Source organism: Diplotaxodon limnothrissa, linkage group LG18, assembly GCF_057381915.1.
Source record: "Diplotaxodon limnothrissa isolate DT_005_m linkage group LG18, D_limnothrissa_male_GT1.1, whole genome shotgun sequence".
Taxonomy (NCBI): domain Eukaryota; kingdom Metazoa; phylum Chordata; class Actinopteri; order Cichliformes; family Cichlidae; genus Diplotaxodon; species Diplotaxodon limnothrissa.
In genome coordinates, this window is record NC_140613.1 from 15,090,802 (window position 1) to 15,118,555 (window position 27,754).

General features: G+C 43.2%; 1 protein-coding gene across 4 annotated transcripts in view; it reads right to left on the minus strand.

The window, feature by feature from the left end:
- Nucleotides 1–27,754, minus strand: part of mib1 (MIB E3 ubiquitin protein ligase 1) — a 63,103-nt gene that overhangs the window by 5,840 nt on the left and 29,509 nt on the right. For all 4 annotated transcript variants that reach the window (XM_085378265.1, XM_085378266.1, XM_085378264.1 and 1 more), the window contains exons 13-16: nucleotides 6,672–6,804; nucleotides 5,282–5,368; nucleotides 4,678–4,836; nucleotides 987–1,168 (exon numbers count right to left, since the gene is read on the minus strand). In XM_085378265.1, the coding sequence (XP_085234391.1) occupies nucleotides 987–1,168; nucleotides 4,678–4,836; nucleotides 5,282–5,368; nucleotides 6,672–6,804 (561 nt within the window). The remainder of the gene's footprint in view (nucleotides 1–986; nucleotides 1,169–4,677; nucleotides 4,837–5,281; nucleotides 5,369–6,671; nucleotides 6,805–27,754) is intronic.

Here is a 27,754-nt window from a genome sequence, read left to right on the forward strand (position 1 = left end):
TGTGAGCGAGAGAGAGAAACGATTACAAGCGAGAGGCCGGAGAAAACGAAAGATGAGGAAATGAAATCAAAAGAACAAAATAGAACATGACTGTACCAAAATGTTATCTCTTCCTTTATATCTTTAACCCTTTAGTGCATACCTAGAATTAATGCCATTCAATGTGTCCCAGACCGCTGCTTCCTTTCACTAATGGGTTTACAGATATCATGTAAAAAGCGCATACAACAACAAAAACATTATAGCCCAGACACAGACGCGCTACGGATATGATCAGCTGTTCACAGCACTTCCTACGTTGGAATATACGTCATCACGTTGTCAGCATGTATTTTGACATGTTTTTATGTTCAGCAACTGATGTCATCTTCCCGGGAATTGTAGTGTTTTCCCCTCCTCCAAGGCCTATCACAGCTCCTCGGGTGCTATTGAAAGGAGATGTCTGACTCTGTGCCTCTCTAATTACAAGTTCCTGGGATACTTAGAACTCTGATTGTGCTATTGGAAATACTTTATTCTTTTTGCTAAATATGCATTTGATTTTTTTCCCCTCTCTCCACAGTTTATAAAAAATGATTGCATCTGAGGTTTTAAAAAAACTCAATGAAAGCACCAGAATTTCAAGTTTTTTTCCTGTCCCCTATGCTCCACACGTCTGCTCAGTCTCATGATATTCAGTTTGGTAATTTTTGTGTAATCTTGTTGATGGACGAAAAGGCATCATAAGCATGCTAACTTTCCAGCTTTAAGGTTGGTTGTGTGTTGAATTCCTGAGACTCCATGAAGCAGCTAGCCAAGGAACAGCCTGGCACATAATGTTCTGTGAAACCGTTTCACCTAAGCTTTTATGCAGATTGTCCACGCTTGTTTTTTTATGCTGAGCTCGGCCCGGCACCTCCTGGCTCCAGCTTCATATTCACTGTTTAGTCATGAGTGGCATCGATCTTCACATCCAATTCGGCAAAATGTCAGATGAGAACATTTACCTGCTCTTTTCTTTGTGGCATTTGGCCAAAGCCTTGCAGAGGCTGGGGTCCGGACACAGGTCTAGAGGGGACTGGCCCTTTTTGTTACGAATGGTCAAGTCTGCTCCATTAGCTGCCAGGAAGCAGGCGATGGATGCTGCGCTCTTCTTCTCTGCCCCCTGGGTGCCCAAGCCCATGATTAACTGCAGAGAACAAGAAGGAAGCAGGAAAACACATAAACTTAGAGATGCACCAGGGTTTTTTTTGACATGACAGATTATTTTAAAGTTGAACCTGGGGAAAGGGGAGGTCTGTGATGTGCCTCTACCTCACACACAGTGGAACTTGAACCAGTAATGTAGTTAGGAGTACAGTTTTTTTATTTTATCAATGTCTTCAGATTTAAACTCATGTTAAAATACATACGGGGTCACTTTGAATAACACGATCAGAAAGACATCTTAAGATGACTGTCAGAAAATATATTCTTCTAACCCCGAACCCAAAATCCCATTAACTGTAACATCTGTCTCCCTCCCATAGCTCATCGCCACACTCAGTCTACCCCAATTCAAAGTCTCTCCTGCAATTTAGAACTTCCATGTCTCCAACCAGTAGCTTTTACATCTCATGCTGATGGAGCCATCAGGCCGGCTAATTCAATTCTCGTTTTGATGGGAGGGGAGAGCCATGGGAGAGTGACCCAACTGCACACATCTCAATTAGGCCTGCTGTCTGTCGGTTCCGCTCCTCCGCGGGGGGAACCAGAGAGGGCAGGAAGCGGGACAGAAGAGAGGAGGTGGAGAAAGAGAAGAAAATGGAGTGGAAGGGAGACAGAAGGTGACAGGTATGGAAAATCTGTCACAGAAGCCATGCATTAAACTTTTCCCCATAGGGCTTAGTGATGTGGTGTTAACATGGAGACAGTTGAGGCCTGACATGGCCCTTTTGGCCTCTACAGAGGGACAGACTCGTTCAGGATGGGTAAAAGGGAGCAGCAAGCCAGCTGACTGTTGGCTGCTGAGCGGATGATGGGCTGGTGCAGTTATCCAGTGATGCTGGTGATGGAGACTGGAGCGCTTTCATTTTTCACATATTGGAGAGTGGCCCAGGTGCTGATCTTATTAAAGGTGTGTATACAGGTCCTGAAGAGCACTGGGACAACTTCCAAGTTTTCCAAGAATGCAAATGCTAAAAGCTATAACAAGAATCTACACTCAGTCACCTGAGAGGAAAGAGGAAAATATGGAGAACTACACTATAATGCCAGACGTATTCACTCCATCCAAATCATTGAATTTAGGTGTTCCAATCACTTCTGTAGTCACAGGTAGTGCTGGGCGATATGGAAAAAATATTTATCATGATATGAATTATTTTATATCACGATAACGATATATATCACGATATACCACCTGACCTGTGGTCATCTGGAAAGTACGCAGTCTGTAAACAGCGAGCGCAGAGGGTGCAGTCTTTGTTAATGAAATGGTTACGCTCATGTAGGGCTGCGTATCTCTGCTCGTCCGTAGGTCAGTCATCAAGGCATAATGCACGACACTGCAAACATCCTTCTCTACTTTGGCCCGGCATGCGTCATATAAGCGAGGCAACTCTACTTTACTGAAGTGCTTACGTACCTCGGATGAAGGACTTTGACAAGGTCACGAAAGCTGTCCTTCTCAACTACGTAAACAGGGGCCATGCCTTTACAAATGTAATGCGAGATGGCTCCTGTGATTTGTTTATGGTGCTGGGACGTTTTCTCATAAGGGCCTTGTGTGAAAGACTGCTGTATCTTCGGCTGGCTATAGATTTTCTTTTCCCAACTTGCTGCAAAGAAACAGCATCTGCATCAAAATAAACTATTTCCAACAGTGTAATTTTAGTTCTAAGCATCCCAGAAACGATACAGAAAAGCATAAAGTCAAACATAACTTTTAAAAACACCAGCATAGGCTTATAAGGCCCTGAAGGTAAAAAATTACATTTTCTGCGAAAATGACGTCACTTCTGGTTTCGGGCAGGTAATGGCGGACATGCGATAGTTCGCGCTGACCTATATTCCAACGTAGGAAGTGTTACGAACAGCTGATTGGATCGGCAAAGCGTGTTTCTGGAATATTATGTTTTTGTTGCTGCAAGTGCTTTTTATGCAGTTTTTGCAAAGCTATATGTGGAAGGAAACCGTGACCTAGGACAAGCTGATGGCATAAGATGTAAGTACAACTCCTCCGGTTTCATATGCAAAAAAATTATTGCGCTAGCTTACGTGGTTCCAGTTCTACAGGGATTTAAAAATAGTTAGGCAAAACAGAGCGTGCCCGCTCCGACCAGTTTTAAGGGGTTAATGGTATATTTTATGTAATAATTTATAAAATTAGGTTAGAAACAATAGAAACGATAGAAGACAAATGGCACAATAGACACTTTTCTATCGTCCACATGATTGATATATATATATATATATATATATATATATATATATATATATATATATATATATATATATATATATATATATATATATATATATATATATATCTCGTCATATCGCCCAGCACTAGTCACAGGTGCATAAAATCAAGCACCTAGGCATGCAGACTGCTTCAACAAACATTTGTGACAGAATTGGTCACTCTCAACAGTCCCACCATGGGACCGTGATAGCATGCCACTTGTTCAACAAATCTACTTGTAAAATGTTCTCACTGCTAAATATTCCAGTCAGTGGTAGTGGATCTATAACAAAGTAAAAGTGACTGGGAATGACAGAAACTCAGCCATAAATTGGTAGGTCGTGTATTTCTGGAGGATTATTGTGTGGAGCTGTTTTTCAGGAGTTGGGCTTGGCCCCTTAGTTCCAGGGAAAGGAACTCTTAATGCTTCAGTATACCAAGATATTTTGGACAATTGCGTGTTCCCAACTTTGTGGGAACAGTTTAGGGATGCCACTTTCTGTTCCAACATGACCACACACCGATACACAAAGCAAGGTCCATAAAGATATGAATCAACGAGTTTGGTGTGGACGCACTTGACTAGCCCGCACAGAGTCCTGACCACAAGCCGACAGAATACCTTTGGGGTGAATTAGAGCGGAGACTGTGAGTCAGGCCTTCCCGTCCAACATCAGTGTCTGACCTTACAAATGTGCTTCTGGAATAATGGAAAAATGCATTCCCATAAACACAACCCTAAACTCCTAAACTGTTACAGCTGCAAAGGGTGGGCAGACATCATATGTGGACTAAGAATGGGATGCCACTTAAGTTCATATGCGTGTGAAGCCAGACGAGCGAATGCTTTTGGCAGCATAGTGTAAGTTGCATATGTTACAGAGTCACTAGTAGCAGAAAAACAGTGGCTGGTGACCAAACTCGTTAACGAGCCATATTACTGTGCACTGCCTTCCTGGCTTAATATATTTGGGAATGTCTAAATGAATCAGAACATCAGAACAGAATCATATAATAAGATGGCATTCCTAAAATTACTAAGTCAGCCTTTACTGCAGTATGCCAGCATTGTTCATTATTACTGAGCTACAGTAAAAAATTCTAAAAACCTAAAGTTGTATATCAGTAAACACAGATACACAGAAACAAACATTTGTTTTATTTTTATGTATGGCCACCTCCTTAAGAATCCCTGACACACGTAAAATGTGATATAGGATGAACAGCGAGGTTAATAATAGATGCACATGTACCGTGTTCTTGGAAGGTTCCCAGGGCTCCACTTTGCTGACATCTTGCATATCTTGGAGCTGCCGCAATTGGGACAGCGTGTGGTGACGCAGTGCCTCGTGAAGCGGCGTGTCCCCATCCTTGTCCTGCACGTCGAGCTTGGCCTCTGCCCGCACCAGCAACTGTTAAAGAGAAACACATAAACAAAGAGTTGCACAAGCCGACAGCGGAGGGAAACTCGCAGCCGCCGTGAATGCAAATGCCACATCCTGATTTATAAGGTTGCCGGCTGCTCACAATGAACTGCTTCAGCATTGTGCTACCCAATTATAGAGTGCATTTTTTTGTGAGTCCACAAGGTGGCAACGTGGCAATCTCAATCCGATGCTACGCTAACACACTCTAACCAGCCTTAGAGAGCCTTTTTCCCTCCCCTCTGAAGCAGGACTTTGTTCAACTGCAGGACATCCAACCGTATAAATTAAATGTGGAGCTGCACCAATGTTTTTCTACTCCCCTTTGTGCACAGTGTAAAAAGACCGACTGAGAGATGACTAAAGACACAATGCTCACTAAGTAAGGCAAGAAAGAGAGGGAGAACAAATGAGAAAAAGAGGAACCACTAACCCGAACTATCTGGGTGTGCTGGCGCTCCACTGCCAAGTGTAATGCAGTCTGCTGGTTGACATTCTGAATGTCTAAGCTGGCGTTGCCCTGGGTGGTGGGAACAAGAGGGAAGCAAAAAAGCTTAATATACACAAGGGCAACAAACATGTTGTGCACACAGAGATGATAGACAAGTAATGAAATAAGAGAAATAAAAACAGGAAAAAAGAAAATATTTTATATTTAATTCCTTTGCACTTGAAAGACTGCAACATTTTTATTTGCCGTGACAGAACGTTGTTTCCTTTAGCCCTGCCGACCAACAAAGTATCACCCGGGAAGCTGGTGGGGGCAGAGAGAAAAAAAAAGGCATCCTACAATAACGCTGCATGTGATTGTCATTTCCAATTGCAAACACCTCAGCTGAGGAGATGTGGAGGGAAGATAAGTATTGTGATCAGGCAGCGTGTGAAATCCCAAAGTAATAAGACTGGCTGACTGGCTGGCTTGCTGGCTGGGAAACTGCAGTGCACCTTGTACTGTGGTGCAGTTTTTGAATAGAAAGCTGAGCCATCACTGCGAACAAGCCCAATGCAGGAACTTGGGGAGGAAAAAGCTGTCCCTGCTGAAAGGTAGCTTGCACTGCGAACACTCATGCACTGGAATGTTGCAGCAATGTTACTGCCTTGCACCATATCCTCATTAACCCAGTTCCTGCTTGATCAGGTGACTTTTGCTGTAAACCCGTGTGCGAGTTAGTCTCCAAGGAGCTAAACCTGCAATCTCGGTGAGGAAAAGAAAAAAAAGAAAAGAGCATGAACTTATGATTGCAGGAGGAGGAGGATATGATGGCCCAGCAGCACTAAAGAATACTCCTGGAGGACCAGCGAAGTGTATGGATTCAATAAAAAAAGAAAAAAAGAGGCATGTATAGGAGCTTCAACTGGTCTACAGCTTGCAGGCTGCAGGGGAGTGCAGTGAAAGCTGCTTTAATGGTCTGTAGGCAGGTAAAGCTAAGAGTGCAGGTTGCTTCAGTGCTTTGGGATAATTGTGAAATGTAAATTTTTTGTATTATGCTTTACACAGATGACTATTTAAATGTGTTTTTCATTCACACGTCTCACAAGGGTCTGACAAAACAGAAATCCCCATGCCGTAGACTGCATTTCAGCGGTCTACGGAGGCAGGATAGATTCAAGATTCAAATCTACTTTCTGAAATTTTCATGGAACTACAGCATTGGCGTCAAACACTCCCCAACATCTGGGTATCTAGGTAGATACACAGGGAGCATGCTTCTGCTGCGCTTTTTAAGTGATAATGGTGCCTCTGTAGACATGCTGTTATAAAGTATGTATTACAGAAATAGCTGCCAGGTTAAGTGATTAAGCATGCATTCAAATGTTGCTACCTGGTGCACCAAAAGCTCAGCCACCTCCACGTGGTTGTTGAGGGCGGCCAGGTGCAGTGCAGTATAACCGTCGTCCTTCTTCTCGTCTACGATCCAAGGCCTCGGCAGTTTGGATAACAGCACACGCATGGCACTGCACAGAGGAGGAGGAGGAGGAGGAAGACAAGGGAGGGAGAGAAGTCAGTGCTTTGCTAGATTCTGGGCTTTGGTGCATGAGAAGACAAAAAATCCTTCAAAAAGTCAGGACAATCAAGTTATTTTGGTATAAATTTTCTGATGTAATCAAAAACCTATCTATGACTCTCAGTCACTGTGCCGTACACGTCACAGTGACTGTGCCACTTATACACAGCACACTCCAATACACAGCTTTTCTTTTTGCAGCAGGGCATATCCCATTTTCACACATGGCGACAAGAATACTAAATCAACTTAGGGAGGAGTTGCTTTACCAAGCACAGTGTTATTTACATCAAGCTTTGAGCAGTGCAAGTGCTGCGTCTTATCTGAGAGTGTCCGTCCCCCCTACAGACTCTTGATTTAAAAAGGGCGGTCACATTTCCCTTGATGATGCGCAAAAGCGCATATCATTGGAAGGCAACTTGGTAATCAAGATTTAGCTGCATTCACTCAGGTCTCCTCCTGGGGAAGAAACCGACGAGGTGGGAAGGGAGAAACATCTATTGTTTAAACAGAGCTGTTAAACAGAAGTGGTCCCGTGTGTCGACAAGAACCGGTTCAGTGTCACTGAAGGTCATTTAGAGGATGTGTGCCACATAGACATGTGGCTGCAAAGGCAAATGTATGAGAGGAGTCACAGTGTCAGAGTAGGGATGAAAAGAAAAAAAGAAAGAAAGGCCGACAGTGTCATTAAAGAAAGACAGAACGGCACATACATATTTCCATTGTTTATTAACTACAAAGGCTGGAGAACATTAAAGTCAGAGAATGGAAATCTACGCTGAAGTCAAAATATGTAGATTTTACTTAAAAAGTTGTAATTAACAGTGTTGTAATTAAATGTCTTAGTGGCCTTCTTCCAATTAAACAAAGCAGGTTTCACAGTATGGCAGTTTTACTTAAATATGTATTTCACCTCATTCATTATCTCTCTGTTCTTGACCCTAACTTCGTTCCTACTCTAGCCCATGGGCATACAGAAGAGAGAAATACTAAACGCTCAAATGAGACAAATTCCCGCTTTTAATGTGCAAACAGTGCATCAACTCACTTTGTTCACATACAAAGAAATATAAAACAACATTTAGAAAAGCACATCCCTGAACTCTTCTTGTATCTTCTCTGTAGATAGGTACACAGTGTACCTTCAGGCACCATTAAGGCAGCAGCAGCAGTGCTGGGGGGAACACTTCTGACCTTGTTTAACCCTGAATACGCATGCAGGGCATATCTTTAAAATGCGACAAAAAAGAAGCGGCCAGTTCGGCGCTGGCTCTTTGATACAACTGACCAGCGTGCACTGGGGTGCTTAAGATAAGCAGGATCTCAAACAGTAAAATGAGGCAGTGGGTTTGGGCACAGGGCAGGAAAGGCCACGGTCGACACTGGTCAGTGAAAATGCTCAACTGTTCGAAATAAAACAATAATCTAGCAAGCTTTTGGTCTAAATGGGAACAGGATGGCTGGCTCTCTGCGGGTGTTTTTTTGCTAAACCTATAGCTCGCCTCCCTCCCACTGGAATAATGAAAGAGAGCATCATCAGCACACCCTCTTGAGGAAAGCAGAGAGGCACGGGGCAGGCAGTCAGCACCTCTGTACGGACAGAGATTCAGGGCTGGCGTACTGCTGCAGTGATGAACAGCGCAGCACACTGATCCCAGTCTCCCTTGCTCTTTTGCTCACTCTCTCTCTCTCTCCCTCTCATTGCACAGACCCACACACACACACACACACACACACACACACACACACACACACCTGCATTGCTTGCAGCCATCTTCAACCACTTAATGCAGAGGAGCACTGCTTAAATGTGATAGCAACCGCACCCATTCTGCCTAATCTCACATTCATAACGTGTCCCCTTTGTTACAAAGACGTATTTGCTTACATACTGTAGATTTTACATCTCATAGGGGACTTCTGAGGAATTTCATCCGTGGCCCACCCGCTGGGTAGGAGTTGAGGCTTAAACAAGCAAATCATTCAAGAAAAGATTTTGCCACATAAGGTTATCGCCTGAAGCTGCAACGCAAAACTTGTTCCCAGTGGTTCAAAACAACACTCGTTTAGCCTTGGCGAAGAATTGGCTACATAGGGACACGCTGCATTTTTTTTAAACCACAAGTTCCCACCAGAATCAAGGGCAAAACTGTCCCACATGAAGCCCCCGTTCTTACCAATTTTCTCACTCCTACTGGCAGAACATTCGCACATCTGGATTGGCTGGAAATATCCACCATCTATGGAAAAACCGGCCAATGAACGCACACCGGCTTTAATACAAGGGCACAGTGGCGCCTTCTAGCGTCCGAATCAGGCGCTTGAGCACTGAGGCGGGTGTTCGCTGGCGTAAGGAGCCCCTCCAATATAAGTCTAGATTGACAGGCTCCCCTGCCACGCTGGGTGAAATGGGCAGACATTAATATTAATGCCCCATACTAGCACTGCTGCAATGCAGTTAAGCTATTTGCTGTAAAAGCAGAAAAAAAGACTGAATTAAATAAATTTAAGTTGTGTTTTTATCTCTGGGGTGAGTGGTGTTAGCTGCAACTGAGGGGAGTATAGGAGAAACTGCGTGTTAGCTGATGAGGTCGGACGTTGAGAGGAAGAAAAGAGGAGAAAAGAGCGATTCTGACCAGCCCAGGCTGCAGAGGTTTTACTGAGCAGAAGAATGACTTGACCTGGGAGCTAACATTCACATAATTGAGATAACTGATGACTTAACCTTATAAAATAATGCTAGGGTGAATATGGAAAAGGGTATGCTAGCATATAGGGGATAAGGGGGTACGTCATGAAACTGGGTCACCCTGTGAGAGATCTCAAAGAGCCCCTCAGGAACGCCACACTGGGTCTTGTTGTCTTTGGCTGCTATTTGTCATTGACTGTGACTCTGATGCCCTCAGCTTTGTGTGTGTTGGCATTTGTCATTGCATGTAAGACAGTGTGTGTGCTCGCAATTGCTGGTGTGAGTGTGAGGGTCGACAGGGCCCTTCTGCTGCCCTCGCCTGGCTGACAGCCATCTGTGTGGTGGTCAGTAGCCGTTATTACAACAGGAAGTGAGAGTCAGGGGACAATAACGTGGGTAGGACAGGGCAGAACAGGAACAGTCAACATCCAGTCTAAGATTAATGGCTGCGCACAAACATATGGTTACTCTGATGTGGGAGACGTGTTTGGCATACCGTCACTCGTTAAATAAGGCTTCGAGCCCAAGAAAAAGATCCCAATTCTGCATCGGAAATGAGTCACCAAAAGGTGCCACCTGCTTCAAGAAAATAAAATTGCTTTATGCAGCCATTAATGAAAATGATCAGTCTCGCAAATCTTACAGTGTTTATATGGTTGAAACGTACAGATCCAAAGAATATGGCTGCAAAAACCCAGTACCTTCACCAAAGCTTCTGTATCAAAGGTAATTCTTGGCCTTAAAATAAAATCCCAGCAAAAACTCTTCTTCTGCAAAGCTTCCAACAGTTTCAGGGACACAAATAGATCTGTTTTTATCCATATCAGGTAAAGGAAATTTAATGGATTGTATGACAACGGAGCAAACTGCACCTGCCAATCAAGACCATGTAATACAGCTGTAAAGCGTTTGGAAAAAGCTGATAAGCAAACCTTTGGCTCAATGTATTTTGTCAAACAAAAAAAATAAATGTTATTTGCCCAGCCTTTTTTAAACCGCCTAACAGAGCTGAACTGGTAGCATTCCTTTCTACCTTACAGTAGGATTCTTTCCCCCTCCCAGGTCCTTCTTGGAACAGCCTTTCCAGAAGAGGCAAGTTCAGACGATACATGAGGTGTCAGCTCATTGAGGACTGGATCAATATATTCAGGTCCTTTGAAATAGTGGACCCACTACCTGACAAATCATTCACAGCTGCAGCACACTACCGCTGAAATGGAAAACCCACTTCTCCCCTTCCCACTCCGAGCAGGGAGGTGCTCTTCATCATGTGTGAGGCTCGATCCCCCCAACTCACCAGCAGCTGGTAGGGGGAAGAGTCATAAAACCGCTTCAGTGATGTTAAAACATGCTTACCGAAGGAGACTGCTTGACTGGTATGCTGCATGCTTCTAATGCCTTGTGTGTGTGCACATATGTGCGCAACTTCAATTACAGTAATTCAAGTAGCTGATATTCTTAATGCAAATATAACCCTCAGAGTTCATCGCGGGCACTGCCACACTCCTAGATGCAATTAGTTACAAGTTCACTTTGTCATGACCATCCCACAGGTATGTGCCATCCTGCTGTGGACAGAGTAAATAAACACAAGTAGCGTCCAGACCAGCAGTGCAGCAGAGAGCTGGGGACAAGAACCTAACTGGCTCCGCTCGATAAAAAAAGCTTTCATTACCATGCCGTGAAGAGAATAATTTTCCCCACAATGTGACCTTCCCCTGCCTGCCTCTACCTGAGGCCCCTGAGTGAGCATGCTTTTATTACGGACTATTTGCATAAACCAGGAAGGAAAGGGGTGCATTTCTCTGATGTTTTGATTATCGCTATAGTATTGCTGCTGCCTTGAAGGTTGTCCAGGAGACAAGAGATGCATTTTGAAACATCTCCAATTCAGTTTTCTGTCCATTTGGGCAGTGGGTGTGGTCTATAAAGGCTTAGCTTTAATTAGCCGTAAATCACCTGGTGATACGGAGTGCCCTGATTCATGGCAAGTCATGAAAAAGGAAAAAAAAAAAAAAAAGGGACAGCAAGACAGTCAGAGAAGCCCAATGGCGCGTTAATATCCCATTGGTTCGAGATGACCCAATTATTTTCCCATGCTCCTCTTCCTTTGCACTTCATTCTCCTCAGCACCTTGAAAAAGCCTCATTTTCATTGCTGCACAAGCCATAATAGTCATAATACACATCCTTTTACTTAACAAGGGAAGAATGACATAAAAGAAGGAGCAAGGACATGCAGATTATATTAGACTAAAGAGACATCTAAATCATACTTACACTTACCAGAGAATGGCTCAATAACATCATTACTTATAAAACATCTATATAATTATTGAACACCACTTTTCCCCCTTATAGGGTTGGATAGACCGGGACTAGTGCAAGTATTTTGACAGCAGGGAGAAAAAAATGTATATTAACCCACTGAAAGGTTTAAAAAAAGATTAATTAATTCCACTTAATGTGAAAAAAATGACACAAATGTAAATGTTACTAAAACCATGCGTTAGTAAAACAAAGAAATAAATTGGAATATTCTGGAAAACAACTTGGAGCCATAATTTGTCCAAAATATGAAGGAAAAATATGATCTTGGTAAGCATGACTTCCTGTGATAGCCCTCAATGGAAGCAAATTATATCATTTAAATGAATAAAGCATATAAGGGAAGTGCAATGAGAATTAGACCATGATTTTATTATGGATTGTTAATGAATACTAAAAATTCAACCGCATCTATAAAGGGAAGCTGGGAAAAAGAACTCAATATTGAAATATAAAAGAGTGACTGGCAAATCACATGGAAGAACCCCCAACCCACTAATTTTTGGGCGTGGAGGGAATTTTGCAGAAATAATGTAATTATATGTTTACTTTAATCCTGCCTGTGATAAAGCAAAAACCCTCAAGTAAAAAGTGTGCTGGAGAGAGAATGCATCCATAAATGTTAGCACTTGGAGAAACATCAGAATAGCTAAAACAAATTGCACAGTATGCATAATGGTAAAAAAAAAAAAAAAAAAAAAAGAATTAAATATGTTTCTCTAACTTTTCTGTACCTTATGTAATTTTACAAATAGCCCCATTCTGCAAAGGAATAAATGACTGGTGAAAATATTAGAAGTGGCTTGTTAAAAGTCTATAAAATGGAAATGATGTCAGCCTGACCCCTCAAACCTGGGTCTGTAGAAAAAGTCACAAGTAGGGTGCAATATGGTGAAGAAAGGACTCGACGATGAGGATTCAATAACCAAACCCTTTGACATGTCATTGGATCTATAATTCTGTTTAAAACAGAAGCTACTTTCAGCTGCTCCCTTATTCACAAGGGGTCGCCACACCAGGAAGCGCCACATGTTTAATTTGGCAGAATTTTGCCCTTCTTTGAGCAACCCCAGAGGGATTTGTGTCTTCTCCTGAGATTGAACCAGGGATCTTTCAGTTCTTAAGCGAATGTATAAACCATTACATTTTCAATCCTAAAACAGATTTGGGAATGATAATACCATTGCACTGCACCAGAAGAATCTTATACCATCTATGAAAAGCATGGTGTTAGTATCATGTTTTTGGGCCTGTTTTACTACATGTAGGATAGGATGGTGCATCATCCTCAATATTTTCCACAGTAAATACTCTAATATACTCTAATATTTTTATTTCATTTGGTTTACTGGCTTCTCTACTTTTAGTAAAGTGATTGTATTTTTTTAAAGGATTTAGTGAATATGGAAATCCAGGATGGTACATATGTTTTAAACAAGTATAACAGTCAATGCTGATATTTGGACAATATATTGGTGCATCGCTAACATAGTTGGTTATATTGACATAGAAGTATAATAAACCTTGAAAGCAACAACTTTCTCTTTCTTGTGTTAGGCCTCAATCACACAGGCTTGCAGATTGATTGGAGCCCCATCTGGGATCTGGTCAGTGGTTGTCAAGGGCCCTTCCCTTTCTGTGTCATGCCACCACATCACTGCCGTTTGAATGCTTCTCAAATGTTTAGGCTAAAGCTCTTTCACTCAGCAACATCTACACTGCACAATCTGTGAGGCCAGTGTTTCATTCCCGATTAACAATTATTTTGCTGTGACTGAGATACTGGTCATGCTTTAATCATAAAGCTTATTTCACACTTATTTTAGAACCAAAACTAGACATACTCCTGCTTGGTAAAATTAACTACAAGCCTTTCCAGATATACGCTCAAAGCAGTAAATAGAAGCGAGTAACTGGCTACGAGTTCTGCAGAGCGGTGGAGAATTCGGCCACTCTGCAAGTCCTTCGATCGACAGCCACTCATCAGCCGGCCACTGTCACTGTATGGGAGGACAGTCTGAGAGGCCCCTATGATCTACAGGCTCAGGGAAAATCTAGCAACTTAAATCACTCCTGACTCCCGACCCCACCTCCCACCTTTTTATGCCTACAACCATGTCACAAATACATAAGCCCCACATTTCCACTGAAACACTCATTTCTCTATGGTTTAAGCTGTATTAGTGAAAACCTGACAGCATCCCCCCTCAAGCATGATGGCAAAATGATGACAACGCACCATCAATTTTTCTACCACAGTAATTGGCAGAGCAGATCCAAAGTGACACAAACAAACTGCAGTGCTGCAGCAGATGAGTCTGACTTCTTCGGCATTTTTACTTATAGGCACATAAGCAGAAGACGACGCTGTGGCTGAAGGAGGAGTTTGGTAATTACAATCTATTGTTTGCAGTGGAAAATAATGGGGATCAAAGGACATTGTATCAGCTACCTCCTTCCCTAAGCACTGAGACAACAGGCCATATGTTCCACAGCAGCACAGAAAATGTCTAACAGCCAACTTGTTAATGGAGGGGAAATAGAGCTTATATCAATGTACTGTACATTACACACATACAGCACGGAAACGTCAACAGATTCCCCATAGATCCAGACTCATGATTCATTGCACAGATACTGCAATGAAGGTTTTCCACAGCAATTTTCCACATAGGCTACTCTGCCTAATCCCAATAATGTTTTTTTTTTCCCCTCCACAAAATGAAAGCCAATTTTCTTGAGCATGCAAGCATCACGCGAGTATCCACACAGCCACATGCACAAACACACCAGGAGACATAAACTAACAGAACTTCTTATCCTGTCTGACCTGTCGTGCTGCATTTACATGGAGCCATTGACTTCAGTGTCCATACGGGTTACCAAGGTAACATGGCCTGCATTATTCAACAGCTAAGCTTCGTTTTGATCTGAACACTGACCTGAATGTGTCCCTCAGAGTACATTAAGATTACGAATACCCACCGAAAAAAAGAAAAAAAAAAAAGAAAAAAGAAAATGTATACCTTAACTGGACATAGAAAGCTAAACAAAGACAAAGCACATTTAACCACACATAATAATTACATCTCTCTCAGAGACTGATACTCAGTACTGCTCAGGGATATGAATTTGAATCCTAAAAAATACTCTTGTGACATTCCCAACCACAATCTAGGATGATGATAATGATATTCACTGTATGATACTAGTAGAATTTTGATAAATGACAAAATGTAAGAAATTCAAAATATTTGGTTATCTGTATAACTCTGGCTCTCTGAAAACCTCACTCAGTTATCTGAGGGCAGGAAGATATTAACATAAATTAACCCAATGCCCTATTAAACAGTAAAAAAAGGGCAATTAGGAGCTGCATCAAAAATTTTATATCAGTTTACTTTGCTGATGCTTCACCTCCCTACCAAGTTTTATGAAATTTGACTTAAAAGTAAGTTTTTGTGTAAAAAAACAAACAAAACAAAACACAGCGATATATATGTATAAAGTAGAACTGACTGAAGAAATACCTGACAGCAAGTAACTAGCTGCATAAAATGTTACATACCAGCAAATTTTCTTCAGTTTTGTGTGGCGTGAAACTGTATTTAGCAATATTGAACTGTTACAGCAATGTTTTACACGTGTTCACTAAACTACGAAACAAGCAGCAAAGCTCAATGTTTCCTAAAAACACAAACCAATGTGAAACACTGGTGTTAAAGTGTCACCTAATGCACAAATAAATTCTAAAACTTATTCCAATACATCAAATAAATAGATAAACTACACTAGTTTTTTAAGTGGTGGAGACAATATTAAAGATGTCTGACAGCTGCGCTGTGAAAGTATATCACCTTGCTCTGTCATATTTATTACCTGCATTGCTGAGGCACTTAAAGTGCCACAAATAAATCCTGCTCTTTCTAGGTTTGGCAAGTGGGCAAAAAATGCCATCAGTTAGTACAATGGCTTCACAATGCAAGCATTTCTCTTTGCATGCTATAGTCACTTTCCCAAAAGCTCTTTATGTCCTTGAGTCCCTTCCGTATGGGCTGTACCTCTCCCTCACTCCTTCCCTCCCTCCATCCCTCATTTCTTCTCTTCCCCCTCTATCCATCCATCCATGCCTCCCTCCCTCCGCTACCCCCAACCCTCCCTCTCCCTGCATGTGCTATAGCAACATAGCAGCCAGGACTCAATGTTTCAGCATGCCACAGGACAGACAGAGCATTACAGCATGGCTGAGCTTATCTATTGGCTCAGAGCCACTGTTGGCCCAACCCTAGGAGGAAGTGTGGGCGTTCTGATTGGTCATAGGGGGATTGGGGCTTGTATCAGCGTGTCCTCTGGCTGATCTGTTGGAGTGGTCCCAGCTCATAGAGAGGTGGACAATTGAGGGACTTTTCAAGTAACTCACAGTGCATGCTGCAGCAAAGTGGTACCCAGGCTCGCTGCATGAACCAGTCACTGCACTACATCTTTGATGGTTTCTCACTCCAGTGACTTAACTATTGAATAGGATACAGCGACACAATGCAGAGCCTAAATGAACAACCAGGGGAATAAAATAAAACAAAGGCCTAAATAATTACAAAATACAGGAGCACCAGCTTAAATCAAGGTGCACAGTGTGCATGGTGTGGATTTCTAGGTTTATGTTGAAATATCGCAGTCTTGATTTATCTTTTAATGAACTGTAGCTGCCCACCTGGAAATAGGTTCATTTCCACCAACATCCCACAAGCAGGAATGATCTAATATTACTGTGTACATTGGATTGAACATGGCAAACGGCAGATAAAACTGAAAAGACTAACAAATGCGTCACTGTGTCTGAGGAAGATCACTAATTTTGACCAAATTATATGACGTTCATGACAGTCTGCAAAGTTTGTGACAAAGTTTTCACACTGTTCTCAAATGCTAAATCATCTTTGTGTCTATAGAAGCTCTCTTGAGTCAGGATAAAAACAATCTTTAAAATCAGAAAGTCAAACTGTTGTTAGGTTAGGGCAAGCACAACAATAAAACCCATGCAGAGTGCATGGGTTGTTTGCATCCTTCCTTCTATTAAAAAAAAAAAAAAAAGATGATGATCATAAGCTATAAATTGAGGATGAGAAAATGGCTGTGGATCACAGGCATTTGTGCGACGGTATCTGTGGAGTTTGTGAGTCACTTATTGGTAAAAAAAAAAATGTGGCACCAGTAAGCCACGGTAAAATATCAGAGAGGCAGAGGAACTTCCCCTGCAGTGAGGCTGAAGGGAACAATGGGCAACTGGATCAGAGAAGCTGACTGCCACTGGCTTCCCCCTCCAGCACCCAGGTAGGTTGGCCCTATTCATAAATCACTTTTATTCCTCCAAGCGCTCAACAGCCTCACCTCTTCAAATGATGCACTGTGTAAAGGGAAAAGGAGGCAGGCGGGTGTGGGGGGACAGGATACAAAAGCGGGGAGCTGTGGGAGGAGGCAGAAGAGAGGTGCTGATGGTGAAGTACGTCGAAATTAAGATGGTTAAAATCGTAAACATCTTTACTCTGTTTAACCGCTTTCTCTAAACTAAATCAGTATTTTTATCCACCTGAAAACTGAGCTTTCACAAAGACATCCCCAGAGGGTGTAAATCTGGAAAGGGCCAGTGCAGTGTAACAGTGTGGATACGCTAAACAGAACTTTCACATAGTAATGACTTAAAATAAGTCCAGTAACGATCAGGGGATGAGTGCCAGAGTGGACTGATGAAGAAAGTCTTGAATCTCCTCCAAAATGTTCTCTCAGGTTATTTCCCAGCCAAATTTTTTCCAAATTTCAAAAGATACCATCAATGTTTTCTGTTATGATGCGTGTCCTATGGTGGTTGTAGCGTGACCTTTTTTGGGGGGGCAATAGTACCAAATGAGAACAACAAACGCAGGACAATTAGGGAATTAGGGTAGAGGTGAGGGAGAGGGAGGATTTACAGGACAAGTGAAGCCAAAGCCAACTTTGTATAAAATTGGCAAAGATTTTTTGCATACCTGAGAAAGAGACGACTGGACAACCCAAAAACGTAATTCCTCTGGACACGGCTGTCGCTGTCACTTTCACGGAGGTTTATGCCTCCGTGAAAACACTAATGTGGATGCAAATCATCCTGTATTTGGACAGCTTAATATAGACATAACCACAGGGAAGGCCCAGGCTCATGGAAAATGAGCATGAAGATGTACTTAAAAAACACAAATTGAACTTATTAAAAGCACCTTTAATCCCTATATGATGTTCTCTGGTGGGAAGGTACACAGAAAGGTGAAATTAAGATATACTGAAAGACTGAACAAAAACTTCCAGGCCAGCTTGAAGCTCAGCGAAAAAACAGATGTTACACCATCAAAACAAACCAGAATTCCCAGTGCAAAACTTCCCAATCCAAGAGGAAACCTGCCTCTCACTTAGGTAAACTGATAAATGAGCTCTCGTAGGGACTGACCATCATACGAACAAACCTAAAATACATAACGCTTATTAAGAGACATTTATTCCACAACCATGTGAAAAAGACTCGTCCTACTGCAAAAGGCTATTTTTCTTGTAAGTAATGGTCACAGATGCTTGCAGTAAATTTTGGAATACACTGCTGAATATAAAGTTTTACATACAAAACCTACAATTGTACACACAGCAGTTTTGCAAGCATGTCTGTAGTCAGTGCAATCAATGCTGTTGCTATGTGGGGGGGGCACTTTTACAAACCCCCTCGTTGTAAAGGAATGCTAAACAACCAGCAACCATGCGAAACCCTCTTCCTAACAGTACATTACAAACACTTTGTGATATACCCTGTGAAGCTGGAATCCCACTAGGTGCAAAAGCTCTTCCTAACACCAACTGGAAAGAAGGATCCATCCATCCACAATTTTCTTCTGCTTATCCAATTCAGGGTCGTGAAGTACATAAAAGTCCAGTCAAAAATTCTCAACCCTTTGAAATCTGAACTATAATAAAATTGCCAGAAAATTGAAAAATGGAGTGTTTATTGAACTGACAAGTAAAAAAAAAAAAAAGAATTTGCATATATGAGTTTTAATTTGTATCATATTTGCAACGCGCAGACTTTTTTTTGTTTTTGCAATTTATTGCTTGAAAATATATTTTACTATTTATTTAGTTTTCTTTTGGGAGGGTAGGGCATATCACACTGATGATGCAGAAGTCTCAAAAACTGGCAAATACTCATGTATTAAATGTGACAGATTGGAATTAACGAGTTAACTGCAGGTCTTACTTTGCCAGTTGTGCTAAATCATCATCCCACCATGGCCCTCAACTATCCCTTAGTTATGCTGCTACAGGCTCAGGCAGCTGGGGGCCTTTTCATACTTTTCCATGCTCGCCTATTTTCTCTTCTCTTTCTCTTCACCCTCAAGCAGTCTCTGCAGGCGGCTTAGCCCGGTTCTGTCAAATATCTCTTCCTATTAAAAGCAAGTTCTTCGTTCCCACAAACGCCAAGTACTTGCTCATAGAGGACCAATTGATTACTGAGGTTCTCTCTTATTTTAGGTTCTTTACTTCATAGTTTAAAGGATTTTCCGATGACTGCTGTAGTGAACTGAAGTGAACTGAGGCTTTCATGAGGCCTAGCCAGTACTGCGCTATAACGATATACTTGACCTAACATTGTTGTTGTACTTTAATATCACTTTTTTTTTTTAAAGGAAGAAAAAAAATATAAAATATAAAAAATATAAAGTTCACACCTTTATTTTTGTACTATTTAAAAAGATTAATTTATAGAAGAAACACAGAAAAACATTAAAATATTTTACTTATTCTTTGTGCAAATGTCTTATCAGATGTAATCAAATGTTGCATTTGTTTAACACAAGTGCTGAAGTTTTTTTTTAAAGTGGAGATACAGTGGGGCAAAAAAGTATTTAGTCAGCCACCGATTGTGCAAGTTCCCCCACTTAAAATGATGACAGAGGTCAGTAATTTGCACCAGAGGTACACTTCAACTGTGAGAGACAGAATGTGAAAAAAAAATCCATGAATTCACATGGTAGGATTTGTAAAGAATTTATTCGTAAATCAGGGTGGAAAATAAGTATTTGGTCATCTCAAACAAGGAAAATCTCTGGCTCTCACAGACCTGTAACGTCTTCTGTAAGAAGCTTTTCTGTCCCCCACTCGTTACCTGTATGAATGGCACCTGTTTGAACTCATCATCTGTATAAAAGACACCTGTCCACAGCCTCAAACAGTCAGACTCCAAACTCCGCCATGGCCAAGACCAAAGAGCTTTCGAAGGACACCAGGAAAAGTATTGTAGACCTGCACCAGACTGGGAAGAGTGAATCTACAATAGGCAAGCAGCTTGATGTGAAAAAATCAACTGTGGGAGCAATCATCAGAAAATGGAAGACATACAGGACCACTGATAATCTCCCTCGATCTGGGGCTCCACGCAAGATCTCATCCCGTGGGGTCAAAATGATCATGAGAACGGTGAGCAAAGATCCCAGGACCACACGGGGGGACCTGGTGAATGACCTGCAGAGAGCTGGGACCAAAGTAACAAAGGTCACCATCAGTAACACACTACAACGGCAGGGAATCAAATCCCGCAGTGCCAGACGTGTTCCGCTGCTGAAGCCAGTGCATGTCCAGGCCCGTCTGAAGTTTGCCAGAGAGCACATGGATGATACAGCAGAGGATTGGGAGAATGTCATGTGGTCAGATGAAACCAAAGTAGAACTTTTTGGTATAAACTCAACTCGTCGTGTTTGGAGGAAGAAGAATACTGAGTTGCATCCCAAGAACACCATACCTACTGTGAAGCATCGTGGTGGAAACATCATGCTATGGGGCTGTTTTTCTGCCAAGGGGACAGGACGACTGATCCGTGTTAAGGACAGAATGAATGGGGCCATGTATCGTGAGATTTTGAGCCAAAACCTCCTTCCATCAGTGAGAACTTTGAAGATGAAACGAGGCTGGGTCTTCCAACATGACAATGATCCAAAACACACCGCCCGGGCAACAAAGGAGTGGCTCCGTAAGAAGCATTTGAAAGTCCTGGAGTGGCCTAGCCAGTCTCCAGACCTCAACCCCATAGAAAATCTGTGGCGGGAGTTGAAAGTCCGTGTTGCTCGGCGACAGCCCCAAAACATCACTGCTCTCGAGAAGATCTGCATGGAGGAATGGGCCAAAATACCAGCTACTGTGTGTGCAAACCTGGTAAAGACCTATAGTAAACGTTTGACCTCTGTTATTGCCAACAAAGGTTATGTTACAAAGTATTGAGTTGTATTTTTGTTATTGACCAAATACTTATTTTCCACCCTGATTTACGAATAAATTCTTTACAAATCCTACCATGTGGATTCATGGATTTTTTTTTCACATTCTGTCTCTCACAGTTGAAGTGTACCTCTGGTGCAAATTACTGACCTCTGTCATCATTTTAGGTGGGGGAACTTGCACAATCGGTGGCTGACTAAATACTTTTTTGCCCCACTGTATGTCCTAACCGGTAATCATGAAGAGAACAAGCGCACCCACCCCTTCATCCAGTGAAACAAAGCACATCCATTAGTAGACCCTTTTCTTATTGATCGATTAACTGCTCAGCTAAACATTCAGCCCTGTGCTATTCATCATGGAGGGAAGATATAAGCCATGCCGCAGAGTTTCGGGGCAGGAGGGATGTCGGGATGTAATTGAGATTAAACTGGTGGGTTGGGTAGCTGGAACAGGCAGAGAGGAGACCCAAAGGAGGGGGATACACATAACACACAAGGGCATCCTCAGCGGAGTTTGTTAGAAGCCACAAAAACCTTAACCAACTTAGGGGAGAGAATCAAAACACAAGCCCAGACGTGCATGAACGGTAAGTGCATTAACTGTGTGTAAATTTAAACAGAGTACATAAAAAGGCTGAAATTACCATTTATTCAATTTGAAGTGGTTTGCAAACAGAGAGACTGTGGGACAGTCATTTATCTAGCTGCAATTCCCAGCCTTGATTGGCCTTGTATGGTCAAGTTCTGAGCTTGAAATCCATTTTAGCCAGCAAAATGGTCATTTCTTTTAATTGAAAAGCTATCATTTGCAGTGCCAATACATTACTTACACTACACACTTAAATCTATGCAGAATTATCTCCACAATGAAAAGGGTCTGAGATGTAACTAAGGGACTGAGGTTCTTAAAAAGCTTATCAAATAAAGGACTAGCAAACTGCGTGGAATTTTTCCACCTCATGAGAAGACAATGAAATACAAAAACATTAGCTTTCTTAACATTCGGTTTTTTGCTGTTAAAATGCAGGTGAGGAGAGTACCGTAATTGTCGGGCTATAAGCCGCTACTTTTTGCACAAGCTTTGAACCCTGCGGCTTTTAGTCAGGTGCGGCTTTTCTATGGATTGTCCATGAGCGGATTTGTTTTGTTTGTTCCGCTGTTGTACGGCACTACGTTGCCTGGCGGAAGGATCGGGGTTCAAGAGTGGTATGTTAGTCACATGTCCATCCGCCAGGCAACGTAGTGCCGTACGAAGTAGCGCGAAAAACAAACTTCAAAGTAGCACTACGCGTTCAGCTGGAGGCGTGGATGATGAGCGGCGATAAACTTGCAAAAAGCAAGTTATGCCCAACTCCACCACTGGATTCTGACAGCGTGGGAAAGTGTGAAAACATCCACGATCACCAACGGATTTCGAAGGGCTGGACTGCTGCCTGATGGAGAGGAGGCTCTTCAGAAGGTGTTCGACTCTGACACTGACAATGAGGATTTCTTTGGTTTTGAAAGTGACAACGAAAGAAAGGAGCTGAGAGTGGATGATGAAGCCACCCTGAGCCTGTTCGTTTCCGACACTGGAGGAGAGGACTTTGGTGGTTTTAGTGCGCAGGAAGAAGAGAAAGATGGTGGTGAATGACTGACTTTTCTTCTTGTTAAAGCCGTGTCGCTGCACCTGAGCCTAAAAGTTAGTCTGAATCTATTTTTCTGGTGTGCTGTAGGTTATTGTTATGTACTACATTTGTTACTCATTTATGAAGCACAGTACATGTTTTGTACTTGTAATTACCACTACTTGTACACATACCCTAAAAGGTTATGCAAATATGTACCCATAACTTGTTTTTCAAAATATTAATAAAAGTGGTGTGTCTCCAAACAGCCATCTCTTTCCTGACAATTCGATTTGTGCATATTCTCTTACATATGATAAGTCAACATTGAAACACCTGCGGCTTTTAGTCAGGTGCGGCTAATGTATGTACAAAACAGGATTTTCCCCTGCTTTTAGCTTGTGCGGCTAATATTCAGGTGCGCTCTGTAGTCCGGGAAATACGGTAATAGGACTCGTGGAGGTACCAGTGGGAGGCTAGAATCTGGAAGTTTAAAACAGAGAAGAACAGAGAGTAAAAAGAGCGAGGGCACTGAGGACGGTGCTTTCGTACAGTATAGATGTGCACCATGATGAGACCAACTAATTAAATAGATTCTTCTGTGGTCGCGCCTCGGGAAAGCTTGAAAAAGACACTTGAAAATTAATGAGAGCTCAAAAAAAAAAAAAGGAAAGAAAGAAAGCAGCACAAACTTTTCAGAGCCTCAGAGGTAAGGGTTCCACTTGTCTTCCTGCACTGCCAGGAATGTTACATATAAATATATAAATAGATAAACAACGATATTTCCTGTTGTCTAATCTCTGCGCTACACAGTCAGCCTTACTCCTCCGAATTTTGCAGTTATTCTAAGTATAGCGGTGAGAAGACAGACGCTGAACCATAGTCAGCTTGCTCTACATCTATTTAAAAAAAAAGAAAGAAAAAAAATGATAAAGAGTGTGGGTGGGTCAAAAGGACACAGGGAAGTGAGGGGGTGGTATCAGAGGAGGCGGTGGTGGTAAGGATGTAAAGCAGGGGAAGGGGAAGGTTTCAAGAATACAAAAGTGGAAGCACGGGAGACCACTTTATTTGGAGCTACTAAAAATAGCGCAGCAAATGGTAGCAGGGGCTAGCTGGACTAACGCGCCTCTCTCTCCCTTCAGGCCCGTGGAATCGATAGGCTGGGAGCTGGAGGGGAGGCTTCCCGGAGCCTGCAGCCAACAGTTGCTGAGGGGGGGATATGGAGAGAGTGGAAAGGAGAGAAGAGTGGAGTGGAGCGGGAACTATTTTTTGCACTGCTTGACTAAATATGGTCAGGGAGGTGGTGAGACAAGACACAGGAGCAGCCCGGCAAAACGGGGCCAAGACATGTTTCGAATGCTTCTCTTCCCACAAAGTGCTAACCGTTTAGCGTAGCCCTCCACGACGTGGAGCCACTGGTCAGTTGGCCCCTTGCCCCCAACTTGCTGCCAGTGTGTTCTTCCTCCTAACTGCAGCAGCATCTCAATTTGATCCACTCGCCACACAAAGGTGACCCTTGCAATGCACTGGAATGTATACGCTGTGATATTGCAACATCCTCCACCTCTCGTCTCCGACAATGCTAATCGAACTTGCATGGATCACAAGCAACTATTAAAAGTACAGCTGTCTTCTACCGCAGAGACACAGCCTGCTGCTCTTCTTCTTCTTTCAATTTTTTATTTATTTTTGTAAATACCTCCATCCCATTTCCGCTTTCAAACATTCAGCAAACTCCCCTCATCTAACCTGCTGTGTGTAAAGTTCCACTGAATAATAAAAGCGCATTTTAGGAGCAGAATAAAGCTCTGGGGCTGCGCTTGTGTCGATGGAATAAGAAAAAGGAAGGGTGGGAGTACGGTTGGTACACTTTCTGCCTCATCCACCGATCAGGGCATCCTCCCAGCTCTTCCCCCTCAGAATGCACATGATGGAGAGAAGAGTGCTGCAGTTTTTTTTTTTCACTCCACCCCTCCTTTTCTCCCTCTTCTCCCCTTTTTTTTCTTCCTCTCAAATAGCATCTCTTCATGTCAGCTCTACGTCTTCCTCCTCTAAAGGTATGACTTGTGTTTGTGTGGGAATGTGTGTGCATGTGTGTATGCCCGCTGCTCCCCCCTCCCTGACTCTGGCACTCAACCCGCCCCGCCAACACCCCTCCTCCTCCCCCCAATCATAGAAGCTGATTCAGCGAGTCAGGCGTGCACCCGGCACACACGATGGCTGCAGCAGCTGGAGCGCTCTCTAGGTCATTATGGCTCTCTTCACTACGGGAAGAAGGAAGAGAGGAAAGGGGAAGAGAGGAGGAGCGGCTCAGATAAGAAACTGATCTGACAGGTAATATATGCTCTTCCATCGCTTTTGGACGGAGTTTACCCCTGACGGGCCTTGATGTCTCCCCCCGTCCTGTCTCTCTTTGCGCTCTCTTCTTCGGATGCAATCAGTTATTAACCGCATGGTTTGCCTGTGAGACGCGTAGTCGAAAGGGGGAGAGGACTGTGCTGTTCTGCAGCAGCAGCAGCACTGGGACAGAACTTAACCAGAGAACACCTTTGGGCTTTTTTCCCTCCCCTTCTCCTTCTCTTGTTCTTCTTGTCATTAGAAAAAGGGAGGAAAAAAATCAAGGCTTTGTAAAAAGAAAAAGTACGGAGAGGAAGAGGATGCAGGAAGAGGTGAAACAGGGCTGGGGAGTTGCTGTGGTCCACATGGATTTTAGCCCTTTTTTCCTCCCCCCACCACACTCTCCACTCTATCTCTCTCATCTTTTTCTTTCTCTCTCCCTCCCTCCCTTCCTTGTCTTGCTCTCTCTCCCTCTCTTGTGTTCCTGGCACTGGCCGGACATGCTGCAGCAGCACAGCTCTTTAGCTCATTAGGCTTCATGGTTGCAGCCCTGCCGCTACCTAATGACGGACTCGTTAACTCAGACCTGCATTGGTGTGGAGACGTTTCCTTATCCACACTTCGCCCTCTGCATCCGACACCTTCCAAGATCCTTTTTTTTTGTCTTCATGACTAAAGGATACTAAATTGCTGGGACTTTTGAAGTGTCTTTTGTTGTCTTTTTGGTTCCTGTTTTTGTTTTTTGATGTTTTTTCTTTTTTAATACCAATTGTTAACTAAACAGAGGGCGTGGGTGGTCACTGCCTTTCTTAATTGATAGGAGGTAAGTTTGAGGATGCGTCGCACTCTTTGAGACCAAGGTTGACCGGCTGAGGCGGAAGAGTGGAATTGTGACCAGAGGAATGACGAAGCATCAGAATAATGAACAGCGGGCAGGTCATGAGTTCTGAACAGGAGGAAAAGCGGATTGACAGCACACAGCTGTGAGAAGTGTATTAACACAGATGTGGGAGGAAGGAGGGGGAATGGTGGGAGGGGATATTGGGCAGCAATGGCTGGCTGAGTAGATGTGTGTCACTGGCTGAACCCAGAGCACTTAGGGTAGTAACCCAGTTTCTTCTCTCTCCCCCTCTCTCTCTCTCTTTTTGAAGCAGATTGGTGTAGGTTAGGTAGGGCATGCAGGGCACACAATACTGCAGTGCTATCGCCAAAACCAGAACAGACACAACAACCACTGGGCTAATTTGCTGGTTCATGTCTCCCCAACCTCCACCGTGCCCTGTGTAGGAAGGAATTTCACTCCCTCTCACTCTCTCTCGGGCAGCTGTGACATTTCCTAAGCAGGACGTCACACCTTTAGGACCAGGCTCATCCACCTGCCCAACCCCATCTCCGTGCTGAGAACAACAGTCACCTCCACTTACACCTACCCTCATTACTATTCTAAACGCTTCAACTGCAAAAACATTGCACCACGTTTCCCATTTATTCAGTCCTCCTTGGCCACCTTAGTCTCCAAATTCACACCTAAGCTGCTCTCCCCTAATCCATTTTTTGTTGCATCCACTGCCTCAGCATTCAGCCTGCCGGCTAGCTTAGTGTGGTTGGAGGCAGTGTCGACTTGTGGAATGTGCTGGTCCGGGGCAAAGATTCATTAGAGACTTGCTGTACAATTCTCACCACCATGCAAATGGTTATTGATCTGGTCCACCCGGCAATAAAACAGCTGGTTCCACTGTAAACACAGACAAGCGAGGTTTGATCAGAGGGAAAGGGAGACGCAAGAACAGTCCATGTGTGGTAAAGGGAATGATTAACAGAGAGAGGGGAGAGAGAGAGAGAGAGAGAGAGAGAGAGAGAGAGAGAGAGAGAGAGAGAGAGAGAGAGAGAGAGAGAGAGAGAGGGAGGGAGAAAGAGAGGTGGCGATGACGGTGTGTGTGTGTGTGTGTGTGTGTGTGTGCGTGTGCTTGGGGGGGGGGGGGGGGAGACCAGGACCAATCCACAAGTGCTGAGTGGGCATTAGCGCCTTCATGTGACCTATGGCCTGCCTCTGTGCCTAAAGCCCAAATCCTGCTCACAATAGCTTCCTGTTCAACTTGGATCACCCTCATTTTCAAACATCAGCAAGCGCTCCAGTTAGCCACTGGGGACGTTGCTGACACCAGAGAGACAAGGGACAGGAGAGAGAGGGGGGACGGTACATATCGGTCCGTGAGAGGTGGTTAAAGGGGGAAAGGACACCAAAAGCGGGGCGGGAGGTGTAATAAGAGAACGAAATGATGGTGTGGAGGAGAGGAAGCGAGGGTCTAGTGGGTGGAGAGAAGTGATATGTTTAGTATGTCAGCGGGACCGCTCAGCTTATAGGTGCACCCCTGCTCCCAGGACACCGCAAATGATCGTCATACGAGAGCGAGCGCACCTTACAACACTTTTTTTTCCCTTTCCCCCCCCAAGGAGAAAACTCTTATCTACTCTGCTGCTGCTTTTTTTTTTTTTTTTTTAAACCTCCAACCACTTAAAATCTACCTCCTCGACATTTTTCCTGGACAGAGAAAAAGGCCACCTTTTGACTGCCTTAAAAAAAAGAAAGGAAAAAAAAAGCTGTATTCCTCCCTCTGAGCCTCCTGGTTTCTCCCAGTTGCCTGGAGGACAG